Source organism: Pelophylax lessonae, assembly GCF_965119305.1.
Source record: "Pelophylax lessonae genome assembly, chromosome: 2".
Taxonomy (NCBI): Eukaryota; Metazoa; Chordata; class Amphibia; order Anura; family Ranidae; genus Pelophylax; species Pelophylax lessonae.
This window is the reverse complement of record NC_138769.1, coordinates 696,578,891-696,592,508: the sequence shown is the minus strand read 5'-3', so window position 1 is coordinate 696,592,508 and position 13,618 is coordinate 696,578,891. Positions and strand designations below refer to the sequence as shown.

The 13,618-nt window shown below is 47.8% G+C and overlaps 1 protein-coding gene across 1 annotated transcript in view; it reads right to left on the bottom strand.

Annotated features, from left to right (window-relative positions):
- The window catches only part of CCDC81 (coiled-coil domain containing 81), a 136,994-nt gene that overhangs the window by 67,788 nt on the left and 55,588 nt on the right, over positions 1-13,618 (bottom strand). Inside the window, exons 6-7 of the mRNA XM_082246822.1 lie at positions 12,408-12,493; positions 3,271-3,416 (exon numbers count right to left, since the gene is read on the bottom strand). Of these exons, the coding sequence (XP_082102948.1) occupies positions 3,271-3,416; positions 12,408-12,493 (232 nt within the window). The remainder of the gene's footprint in view (positions 1-3,270; positions 3,417-12,407; positions 12,494-13,618) is intronic.

The window sequence follows — 13,618 nt, the reverse complement described above, 5'->3', positions numbered from 1 at the left end:
GCCAGCACGTTGATGTGTGCTCTGTCCCTGAACTAAATAGCAGAATGACGCCGCAGTGGCGCTGCCTCAAACTTATAAAGACTTGGTCACATGCTTCAGATGGCCAATCACAGCTACTAATACATTTGTAGGCATGGCTGGGAGGGCTTAGGCACACCAGTTAAACGCTTGTTGATTGGCTGTTGAAAGCCCGCCATGAAAAGCGCGCCAATGCATGCAAAACCCGGAAATAAAACGACCGAACACGGATTTTTACCCGAATATACAGTAAAGTTTTCGGGTCCGTGTTCGGGTAACAAAAATCCAATTATTCGGTACGAACACGAATAATACAGTCCGTGTTCGCTCAACCCTATTGATTACCAGTGCAGCCCTGGGGGGAGGGGTTGCCACTAGAGCCACCAGGGATGCCCACCCATGACCACCAGGGATGCCCACCATGGCCACCAGGGATGGCAAACAGGGCTCAGAGAGCCTGCCAGTGGTGCCCCCCTATCAGTGCTGCCCACCAATGCCATCTATCAGTGCTTCCCACCAGTGCCCATTATTGCCCACCAGTGCTGCCTATCAGTGCCCATCAGTGCCCCCATCAGTGCCGATCCGTGCCGCCCATCAGTGCCACCTATCAGTGCCCATCAGTGCCACCTATCAGTGCCCATCAGTGCCGCCTATCAGTGCCCATCAGTGCTGCCGATCAGTCCCCATCAGTGCTGCCTATCAGTGCCCATCAGTGCTGCCTATCAGTGCCCACCAATGCTGCGTATCAGTGCTATCTATCAGTGCCACATATCAGTGCTACCTATCAGTGCCCATCAGTGCTGCATATCAGTGCCACCCCATCAGTGTCTCCTCATCAGTGCCTGTCAGTGCGGCGTCATCAGTGCTCATCAGTGCAGGAAAAAACGTATCTATTTACAAAATTTTATAACCTAAATAAAAAAACTGTTTTTTTTTTTTTTTCGAACTTTTCGGTCTTTTTTTATTTGTGCACCAAAAAAGAAAAAACCTGGCGGTGATCAAATACCACCAAAAGAAAGCTCTATTTGTGGGGAAAAAATTACATAAATTTGGTTTAGGTACAGTGTTGCATGACCGCGCAATTGTCATTCAAAATGCAACAGCGCTAAAAGCTGAAAATTGGTCTGGGAAGGAAGGGGGTTTAAGTGCCCAGTATTGAGGTGGTTAAAGTGGCTCTTCTGTCATTTTTTCACCTTTCCATCTATAGAATCTTCTGCCCTTGTTGTTTTAACTTTGGATAATAAAGCATTTTTTTTTCTGATAGTAAATACCTTATACAGCATGCTTCCTCTTTCTTGTCAGGTAATTAGCCTAGGCTAATGACATCATGCACAGTTCTCTCTCTCTCTCTCTCTCTCTCATGCTCGTGAGAGTTTGCCAGCAAGGGAGGAGGGATTAGTCATAGGAAAGCCAAGAAGGACTGGAAAGGGCTGGATGAGGGCGGAGATAACAGGAGACTGCAGAGATCCATGATTATTCATGAAGAGAGGAGAAATGTGCAGGCAAGCAGTGGTGTTAGCGTGTCTGTCTGTATATGTGTGTATGTCAAATATATATATATATATATATATATATATATATATACATATACATACATACATATACATATACACACACATACATACATATACACACACACACACACAGTCAGGTCCATAAATATTGGGACATCTACACAATTCTAATCTTTTTGGCTCTATACACCACCATAATGGATTTGGAATGAAACAAACAAGATCTGCTTTAATTGCAGACTTTCAGCTTTAATTTGAGGGTATTTACATCCAAATCAGTTGAAAGGTGTAGGAATTACAACAGTTTGTATATGTGCCTCCCACTTTTTAAGGGACAAAAGTAATGGGACAATTGGCTGCTCAGCTGTTCCATGACCAGGTGTGTTTTATTCCCTCATTATCCCATTTACAAGGAGCAGATAAAAGGTCCAGAGTTCATTTCAAGTGTACTATTTGCATTTAGAATCTGTTGCTGTCAACTCTCAATATGAGATCCAAAGAGCTGTCAATATCAGTGAAGCAAGCCACCATTATGCTGAAAAAACAAAACAAACCCATCAGAGAGATAGCAAAAACATTAGGTGTGGCCAAATCAACTGTTTGGAACACCCTAAAAAGAAAGAACGCACCGGTGAGCTCAGCAACACCAAAAGACCCAGAAGACCACGGAAAACAACTGTGGTGGATGACCGAAGAATTCTTTCCCTGGTGAAGAAAACACCCTTCACAACAGTTGGCCAGATCAAGAACACTCTCCAGGAGGTAGGTGTATGTGTGTCAAAGTCAACAATCAAGAGAAGACTTCACCAGAGTGAATACAGAGGGTTCACCACAAGATGTAAACCATTGGTGAGCCTCAAAAACAGGAAGGCCAGATTAGAGTTTGCCAAACAACATCTAAAAAAACCTTCACAGTTCTGGAACAACATCCTATGGACAGATGAGACCAAGATACCAGTACCAGAGTGATGGGAAGAGAAGAGTGTGGAGAAGGAAAGGAATTGCTCATGATCCAAAGCATACCACCTCATCAGTGAAGCAATATGTATTATGCCACTTATTTTCTGGTAAAAAAAATCCCAATAAATGTATATTGATTGGTTTGCGCAAAAGTTATCGCATCTACAAACTATGGGATAGATTTAGGTGATTTTTATTTATTTCTTTTTTTACGATCAGAGATTTTTAGAGGGACTGCGACATAGCAGCGGACAGATCAGACCCCTGACATTTCTGACACTTTTGAGGGGACCAGTGACATTACTACAGTAATCAGTGCTAAAAGAAATGTACTGTTATTGTACTAATAACACTGGCAGGGAAGGGGTTAACACCAGGGGTGATCAAAAGGTTAATTGTGTTCCTAGGGAGTGCTTTTTAACTGTGTGGGAGTTGTATTCACTGGAAAAAAACACAGAGACCTGTGTTCCTAAATAGGAGGAACACCGTTTTCATCACTGACAGAACAGCGGTCTGCCTTTTTTACATCAACAGACCGCCGTTCTGTCTCCATGGGGAGCAATCGCGGGTGCCCGGCGGATATCGCGTCCGCTGGACCCACTGCTTGGCTCCCTCTCTGGCCAATCGGCATGCGCGCGCCCCCACTATCTGTTACATGAAGTGACGTACAGGTACGTCGTTTCGCGTAACAGAGCCAACCTGCCGCAGTAAAACTACGACGGCTGGTCGGCAAGTGGTTAACTTACTTTTGCTGCATATTTAATTTCTTATGCCTTACCTCTTCTGCTTGTGATTGGCTCTTCTCCTTCTTGCACATTTTCTATTGGCTGATCTTTCTTAAGTTGTTCCCCATTCTCAAGCTCCACATTCTCTTCAAGGATTGTCTCCATGGCAGGTGGTTTGTCTGTGACTTTTTCCTCAATTCTGAACCACATGAATCCAAGAAATAAATGTGTGTTTTGGTATTAAAATGAGCAATTCTACACAATTTCATGCATAAGTGGTAATAAATTGTTGCTGAATATTACTTGCTGGACTCAGCACTGCACACCAAGAAAAAGTTATAATTAAAGTGCACCGTGTAGCAACCAAGAGAATAATGGTACTGTTTTTTTTAATTTGTTAATATTTTGGTGTATTTTAGAAACAAATAGGTTAGGTAAATCCGAAGATGTAATCATGCTGGGACGAGGTGGAGCTGTGTATGCAGAGGATTGTATTGTGAAATGCCTGTTTTTTACTTCTAAAATGTGAGTGGATTTTCATATGGAAATAAATGCTTTTTATTAGCGATTTGGACTACGGTTCTTTCCTCTTGCCTCCTATATGATTGACACCACGCTGAGAGCTATGGATTTGGAGTGTACGGCAAGTGGAAGTGGTGCAACTTACAACACTGCAAAGTGCATATAGACCTCCTTTAATTAGTGAGGTCCATTCAAGCAGATGAGAAGATAGGTGGGGTGAAGGGCACTGGGGTGATCAGTAGCAAATACTGAGGAGCTTTTGGTGTATAGGACTGCACTTTTTTTAACGGAGATTGAATCATTTATTTATGGACTGTTTAAAAATTTAAACTAAAATAACGGAATTTTTGTAAAATCTTACCTGTAAAATTCCTTTCTCTGAGTCCTCCGACAGTCGCCGCCCACTTCATATTCATCACCAATGGGGTTATGTCCTTTATTCCGTAGGAGTAGCTAGGCAATAGAATATGTTAGTACAAAGACTTTTAACATATCCCACCCCCAGGGGGTGGTCCCCTCAGTACATAACCCTCCACTTCCTGTATCCAACTCAGTTTCAGTGGAATAGCAGTAGAGAGTACATCAAAACCCCAAAAGAGGGGCGGGGGCGGCGACTGTCGGAGGACTCAGAGAAAGGAATTTTACAGGTAAGATTTTACAAAAATTCCGTTTTCTCTTACGTCCTCCGACAGTCGCCGCCCACTTCATATTCATCACCAATGGGGATGTCCCAAAGCAGTGTAAACATGAGGGGTGGGAAGAACACAGCCGCGCCCAAGGCAACGCCGTCTCCCCATCAGAGAAAGGAACCTTACCAAAGGAAGGAAACCAGTTGGGCATAAGAACAAAACACTCGCTCAACAGGAGCAAAAAAACCCAGGGAAAAAACAAAAATCCCAAAAAGCCAAAGAACCCGTAACAAGGGCTCTAGGGAACTGCCGCACTAAGAACCTTGCGGCCAAAAGAAGCATCAGCCGATGCCTGAACATCTACTCTGTAGAATATCGTGAAAGTGTGTACGGTCGACCAAGTCGCCGCCTCACACACCTGGGCCACAGAGGCCCCATGACGACAGGCCCAAGACGTACTCAGAGATCTGGTAGAGTGCGCCTTCACAGGTACAGGGGGAACTTTCCCCCTCAAAGCACAGGCCTGATCAATGGTCCGTCTGATCCATTTGGCGATTGTAGAAGCCGACGCCGCCATGCCCTTCCGAGGACCTCCCGGAAGGACAAACAAGGCATCCGACTTGCGAGAAGACTCAGTCGATGTGAAATAGACTCTAATCGCCCGGACAACATCCAAGGAGTGAAGCAACACCTCCGTCGGATGCTTTGGCTTCGCGCAAAGCGAAGGTTTGACAATGTCCACATTGAGATGAAAGTCCGAAACCCTTTTTGGAAGAAAAGAAGGGTTAGGTCGCAAGACCACCTTGTCCAAATGCACAACCAGACACGGAGACTTGTAGGACAAGGCTGCCAGCCCCGACACTCGTCGAGTCGAGGTGATAGCCACCAAAAAGGCGACCTTCTTGGATAACAAAGACAGCGAGATCTCCCTGAACCTTTCAAAAGGAGCACGCTGCAACACTGATAGAACTAGATTCAAGTCCCAAGGGGTAAGAGGGTCCCTCCTAGGAGGGATCAGATGACGTACCCCCCGCACAAAAGTGCTAACCAAAGAATCAGATGCCACAGGCCGTCGAAAAAGAACGGCCAAGGCAGACACCTGACCCTTGATCGTGGCCAGCGCCAGACGCTGGTCAACACCCGTCTGAAGGAAGGGCAACACCCTAGACACCGAATAAGTGTCAGGAGAGAAACCCCTGGATACGCACCAGGCAAAATACGCCTTCCAAGTACGGTAATAAACCTTCCCCGAGGAAGACTTCCTCGCATTTATTAAGGTGTGAATGAACTCAGGGGAAAGACCCCTGTTCTTCAGGACCTCGGTTTTAACAGCCAGGCCGTCAAGGCCAGCGACTGTAAAGCAGGATGGAAGATCGGTCCTTGCGACAGAAGATCTTCTCGAAGAGGCAGACGCCACGGGGCGTCGATTGCCAGATTTACGAGGTCTGCGTCCCAGGAACGGCGAGGCCAGTCCGGTGCCACAAGAATCACCGTGGTCGGTTCCGTGAAGGAACCTGGACAGCAATTGAATCGGCGGGAACGCATACATCAGTTGGTACTGATGCCACGGGGCAACCAACGCGTCCGACGCGTCTGCCCGAGGATCGCACTCCTTGCCACGAACCGTGGTACTTTGTAGTTCAGACGAGACGCGAACAGGTCTACCTCCGGAAGACCCCACCTCGCGCACAACATCTGGAAGACAGCCGGGTGAAGGGACCATTCTCCCTGGTCCAGGGTTCGACGGCTCAGATAATCCGCCTGCCAAATTTTCACCCCCGGAATGTGACCTGCCGATATTGCCGGGACATGCGTCTCGGCCCAAGACAGAATCGCGGCCACTTCTCGAGCCGCCCGGGCACTCCTGGTGCCCCCTTGGTGATTGATGCAAGTCACCGCCGTGGCATTGTCCGTCTGCACCCGAACCGGGAAGCCGTGAAGATTGTCCGTCCAACGACGAAGACAGAGGAGTATCGCTCGCAGTTCCAGAACGTTGATCGGAAGGGAGGATTCCTCCGTCGACCAAACACCCTGGGTGGACAGAACGCCCAGAACACCACCCCAGCCCGACAGGCTGGCGTCCGTGGTGATCACCGTCCACGAAAGGGGACGAAAAGACTTGCCCCCCGATACTGAGGGGGATAGAAGCCACCACAGAAGATCCCTTCTGGTCTGAGAACTCAATGACATCTGGAGATCCAGAGACTGCGGACGCCCGTCCCACCTGGACAATATCTCCGCTTGGAGATCCCGCGTGTGAAACTGGGCGAAGGGAAATCGCCTCGAAAGCCGAGACCATCAATCCCAGACACCGCATGCACGTCCGAATGGACGAAGATGGAACGTCCCTGAGGGACCTGACTGCCTCCTGAAGAACAGCGAGTTTTTCTTCCGGCAGGAAGACCTACGCCTGGACAGAGTCCAGAATCATACCCAGGTAAGAAATCCGAACCGATGGGCACAATGTCGACTTTGGAAAATTGATCGTCCAACCAAACTCCTGCAGAGTCTGCAACGTGACAGACAGATCCTTCTCCAGACTCTGGCTGGTCGCAGACCGAACCAGAATATCGTCCAGATACCCCAGAACCGAAATGCCCTGGGCCCTCAACAAAGCCAGAACCGGTGCCAGCACTCTGGTGAACACCCTTGGAGCAGAGGCGAGACCAAAAGGCAACGCCACAAATCGGTAATGATCTTCCGCTATGGCGAATCGAAGGTACCTCTGGTGACCCTCGAAAATCGGGATGTGAAGATACGCATCTTGCAAGTCGATGGAAGCCATGAACTCCCCCGGAACCAGGGCAGCCACCACCGACCGCAGGGATTCCATGCGGAACTTGCGCACCCGCACAAGGCGGTACAGCGCCTTCAAGTCCAGAATCGGACGCACCTTGCCCTCCTTCCTGGGCATGGTGAGCAGATTGGAATAGAACCCCCGAAATCTGTCCCGATGAGACACCGGGACCACCACTCCCTGAGCCCTCAGGTCCTGCACCGCTAGATGCAGGTCCCGCAAACGCTCCGGGGATAACAGAAGACTTGAGGGAAAAAATCTGCTCTCCGGCCGAGAGAGAAACTCGATCTAGTGGCCAGATCGAACGATTTCCTGTGAAGTGGGTGAGGGCGCCCCTTCAGGCCGCACTGTTGTGGGCCGCAGAACCGGATTGGCCGGACCTTTGCTTACCTGCCCACGGCTTCTTGCGGGAGCCTTGACCCTTGGACGGCTTGTCCCAAAAATGTGGCCGAAAGGCACGAAAGGACCCCTGAGGGGGCCGAAAGAAATAATTCTGTTTTCCAGGAGCCGTCTTAGTCTAGTGGGATTGAGGTAAGAGCGTGCTCTTACCCCCCATGACCCCTTTAATTAGGGCATCCAGGGATTCGCCAAAAAGGCGAGAACCATCAAACGGCAGATTGGCCAAGGTCCTACGTGAAGATTGATCCACAGACCAACACTTCAAGCAAACCAGGCGGCGAGATAACACCGCCACACTGTGTACACGTGCATCCAACGGAACCATATCCAGGTCCGCATCACACAAATACATGACACCCTGGTGGATTTGATCCACCATATCCAAAGTCGCCTGGGGGGCAGAATCAGCCCCCAGGACACGCCTAAGCACCTGCGTCCAGTTCGCGACCGCCTGGGCCGCCATAAGTGAAGCAATAAAGCTTTCAACATAGAACCCATAATAGAATAGGTACGACGGGCAAAGGACTCCATCCTCTTGTCCGTGGCATCCCGGAACACCGGGGTGTCTGCAGCAGGAATCGCAGTGGACTTATTCAAAACTGCTAACGCCTGGTCCACCGGAGGTGGGACACACCAACGCCCATCAGTAGCGGGCGTAAAAGGATAGCGCAGCTTAAACCTACTTGGTACAGCAAAAGGTTTGCGTATATTACGCCATCGTTCTTTCACAGCGCGCTGAAAATCATCAGTGCATGGAAACAGCTGCGATGATATGCGCCTTTTCTGCGTCCCATAAGCCGCCAAGGCAGCAGGAGGACATGTTTCCTCCTCCAAACGCAGAGTTTGCTTGATAGAAGCAACCAATTCATCCATGAGCGCAAGCTCTTCAGACGAGCCAGGGGGAGAATTATCAACCCCCTCTACCCCAGCCTCCATTACTGACCCTATAAGGTCCCGGGAGGAACGAGACCCCGATAAGGAGATCTCTGCCCCAGCAGCCCCAGTACCATCACCCTCTTGAAACAGAGGAAATTGAAAACTCTGGGCCTTTTAGAGGATTGAGCAACCACCAGCATTTGCACCTGAGTCGCAAGGCTAGCCACAATCGCAGCCAAATCCCCCCCCGGGGGGGGGGGGGGAAACCGCAGTCCCCTGGCTTCCCCCTAAATTGGCAGGAAACTAGTATTCCTGAAAATCCATGCCCTTGTAGCAGCAAAAATAAATGGGTGACCGCCCCTTTAAGAGAGCGCTGCGATCGTAGCCCACTCACACTAAGCATCCCACACAAGGGACCCCCACAGGGACAAGTATACCAAGGCAGGATACAGGGAATAAAAAGAAATGAACCTGGAGAGATCGGTGCTGCTGCTGCTGCCTGCGGTGCTCCTGAAGGAAAGGAAATGCTGGCATACAGGGCGCTCTATGAAAGCCTATGGAGGCTACAAGAAAATGGCCGCCATGCATGTAAAACATGCGGCCGGAGCGATCGCAGTCAAAATGGCGCCGTTTGGCGCTGAAACTGCCGCTCCCACACCCCATGAGGGAGAAGTAAAACACACCATCTGCCCAAAAAAGGAACATGGTAAACCGCCGCAGCGGTGCTGTAATGTGCCCCAAGCATGAGAAACTCAAGCCCCACAGCACACAGCCGTTCACACAAACAGAAAACTGACACAGAGTGCAGCCAGCCCCCCCTCCTGCAGCCCACAGCTTGCAATGTGAGAGATAGGGAAAACGTAATAGTGTGAACACAGGGCAAGGTACACAGTCTCAGACTGACACCCCCCAGACAGACAGGTCCCCACATAAATGCACTTACCTCTCACATGGCGTGGGGGACCCGCACAGGCGAACAAACCGCTGCACATGAGGCAGGGAGAGTCGCATCCAGGACGCATCAGAAGGTGGGTTGAGAAACCGCACAGCGTCCAGTGAGGTAGCCACCTCACCTAGCATCCCTGCACGGAACAGGGATGGGTCGTTCAGATAACTCAGGAGCGATACCTGACTGAACGCTCGATGGCGGGCTGAGAAGCCACTGACCCACAGCCTGCTACCAGGGGGGTCAGCCCGAGACGCAGCCCGCATGATCCTCTTCATCAGAAGAACTAACTAACGCTGGTAAAATAACAGCTAACAAGAAAGAGAGAAAAAACTCAAATAAAATCCAAAGAAAGGAAAGAGAGCTGAGACAAGGTGCCCCAGCACAGAAACTTCCAGCTAATCCTGACAGCTAGACAAATGAAACTGAGTTGGATACAGGAAGTGGAGGGTTATGTACTGAGGGGACCACCCCCTGGGGGTGGGATATGTTAAAAGTCTTTGTACTAACATATTCTATTGCCTAGCTACTCCTACGGAATAAAGGACATAACCCCATTGGTGATGAATATGAAGTGGGCGGCGACTGTCGGAGGACGTAAGAGAAATGATTTTTACACTGTCTTCAGATATTTATTTATGCACTATAATTTGAATGCACTTTAATGAAGGAGAGAGAGCGCTGCACTTTTTTTGTGACTAAATATGTGTGTTGGTATTAAAATAAGCAATTCTACACAATATCATGTGTAAGTGGTAATAATTTGTTGCTGAACATTACTTGCTGGACTCAGCAATGCACACCAAGAAAAAGTTGTAATTAAAGTGTTGCAACGAAGAGGATAAAGCTGGTTTTTAAGGCCCCGTTCCCACTGGGGCGATCCGACTTGCCGGGGCGACCTCACAGGTCGCGGCGCGCAGCTCACACCGCGACCTCGGAGCAGCCGGCACGGACTTCATAACACTGAAGTCAATGCAGGTCGCTCCAGGTCGCCCCAAAGAAGCTCCGGACCCTTTTTCTAAGTCGGAGCGACTTGTGTCGCTCCTATTAGAACGGGTCCACAGCTTCTCTATGGCAGGCGACCTATGGCGACCTGTCAGGCGACCAGGTCGCCTGACAGGTCGCCCCAGTGTGAACGGGGTCTAAATGTATTCATATTTTGGTGTATTTTACAAACAAAAAAATTAGGTAAATCCTCCTGTATCAATTACCCTTACCCTCCTTACATGTGCTCTATTCTCCCTTTATTTACAGTATCTCACAAAAGTATGATACTGAAAAAGAGTATATATTGCGCTCAGCAACAATATTCACAAAAAGTGCATGGGTGCATATAAATAAATAAATAAATAAATAAATACTTATATGAAACAGTCCAAATGTGCTAAATAACAATTGATAAAAGCACAAACCCAGCATAAATGAATAAATGTATAAATAAATAAAAGTCCTTTTGGTGCTTAAAATATCAAGGTGATTATATGGTTAACCGCAGCAGTGATTAAAAGCACAGACTTGATAGAAGTGGTGTTAAAAACCTTCACCTCCACACCTTCCCCCAGTGTTCTTAATAAATACTCCTTACCAGAAGGATATGACCCCTTGGTTATAGGGGGGGTCACAACAAACATTGGTATCCAAAACGAATCCAGATCATCCACATAGCTTTTCCTCTCACTAGCAAGGATGTATGACCAGATAATAGTGGAACTCCAATTTAGAGGACTTTAATTTATAACCATTATAGCCTTTAACCTTTAGGCTACATTCACACCTGAGCGTAGTGTTTTTGCGCGTTTTTTACCGCGATTTACAGGCGTTTTTTGTGCAGGCGTTTTTTGATTGAATAGATACCAATGGAAAACGCCTGTAATCTGCCCAAAAAGAAGCTCATGTACTTTTTTGAGCGTTGGGCGTTTTGCTTACAGCAGCAAAACGCTCAGATGTGAACAGGGGCCATTGAAATGAATAGGATTTGTCTTGTTGGGCGTTTTGGGAGCTGATCCTAGAGCAGAAAAACTCTCCAAAAACGCCCCAAAACGCCTACATGTGAACGGAGCCTTAGAGGTATCTGCCAGTTATCTTTAAAACTTTTTCACTTCACAAAGATTTAAAGATAGAAGAGTAGAATGAAAACTCCTCCTACAAGCTTGAACCAAACACTGAAAAGGTCATAAGACTGTTCTAACTGCTGATGAGAAAAGGTATTTAGCAGTTTATATTTACTACATTAATTACTTTTCCATGTTCTGTGTACTGTGGGGGACCAGATATAGTGAATGCAGGGCCCTGGGTTTAGTAACACTTTAAAGCGGAGTTCCAGCCATTTACTCACCTGTCCAACGGTCCAGCGATGCGGCCGCCGGAAGCCTCGATCCTCTCCCTCGGCGCCGGCATCACTGCTGTGGGCACCCGGCTGTTACAGTTTGCGGCTTCACAGCCGGGTACCCACTGCGCATGCGCGAGTCACGCTGCGCGCCGTGATTGGCCGGCAATCTTCTGGGACCTCTGACGTGTCCCAGAAGATTGCAGGGAGGGAGGGGGAGAGGAGAACTTCCGCTCAGGGCGCCGCGTCGCTCCGAGCGGAAGTGGGAGCGGGTACCTGTCAAAACTAGGTACCCGCTCCCCCCCCAAAAAAATGACATGCCAAATGTGGCATGTCGGGGGGTCAGGACTCCCTAAAGCGGAAGTTCCACTTTTGGGTGGAACTCCGCTTTAAGTGGTCACCCTCTGCGCAGGGACTGATCTGACTAGCGGTTCCATCAATATTATAGCAACTCTGTTCTTTTCAACCACAAGAGACACGTGGGTGAAATATAATTTGTAACCATATAATTAGTGTTTTCCTAAAAAATAAATGACATAATATTCTTGACAGCTTTTGAGACTCTGAAGGGAGTATAATTATTTGAATGACAACTATATATTTAATAACACTCAAAAAAAAAAAAAAGAAACCTACAAAAGACAGCAGTTTCAGGCACTAAATATATTCTTCTAAATATTTAACAATATAAATACCTAGGGAATAGCAGAGCGCTGCAAGACCGAGGACGCATTGATGGGTCTTCCCCAGCAGACATCACAGAATCAGCTGTCCCAGGCCTCTAATGGGAAAACATAACACAACAACCATTATAATCAGATATCATGGGCTAAAATGCTAAGAATTGTAAAGGGAATTTAATTTGAAACTTTGCCGTAGTTTAGCAATGAAAGACAATATTACACAAGCTATTTTGTGTATTCCTAAATGCAGTTTGATTAGCCATGCCAATGATTGCTAATGGAAATCTTAAACATAAGAGCCGGTTCACACTTGTGCGGATGCGGTGATCGCATGTAATTCGGAGCGCACTGCTCCTGAATTACATGCGATCTCATGTGCGGATGCGAGTTCAGCCATACACTTTGTATGGCTGAATTCGCACTGTATCCGCACCAAACACGCACATGAGGCATTTTTTGAGCCGCATCAGAATCGTATCGCACAGTAGTTCACACTTGTGTGATCCCATTCTGTGCGAACTGTCAGATCGCACTGCGGTATGTGATCAAACTGGGGGTGTCGTTAACATTTAGTTGACACCCCCTGCGTATCGCATATGGCAGTGTGAGCTGCCAGATGTGCGGATGCGATGCGGGATCACGCTGCATATTTGCAGCATTCCCGCATCGCACAAGTGTGAACCGAGCCTAAAGCTGAACTCCAGCCTTACCATCGGTCTTGTACAGTTGTACAGGTTCCTCCCCTGTACTGGAATTGCTTATGCCTCGTACACACGATCAGATAATCGGAGGACTTACCGTTCGCATTTTGTTGCATGATACTAATATCGAATTCAACAATGCGTACTCAACGTATGATTTTTTTCGTATGGTTCTGGAAAAGCTTCCTGGTTGCATAGCTACGTATCGGATAGTGCAAAACAAAAACAATGGCAGCCAGGCTTTTTCCGGGTTATTGTCATGTTTCTGATCATGGGTGGACTTTGGTTATCGATTTTTAGCGGACGCATACTGTACTGATTAAACGATTGTCGTTTGTTAGGCTATCGTATGACAAAAGTTTTCCGGTTTGTCCCTTTGATAGCCTAGAGCAGTGTTTCTCAACCTTTTTTAAGTCAAGGTACCCATTCAAAATTATGGACAGTCTCGGGGCACCCTTTAAAAATAATGGACAGTCTTGAGGCACCGCATTCTAAAATGAAAAAATGATTCTAATAGTTTTG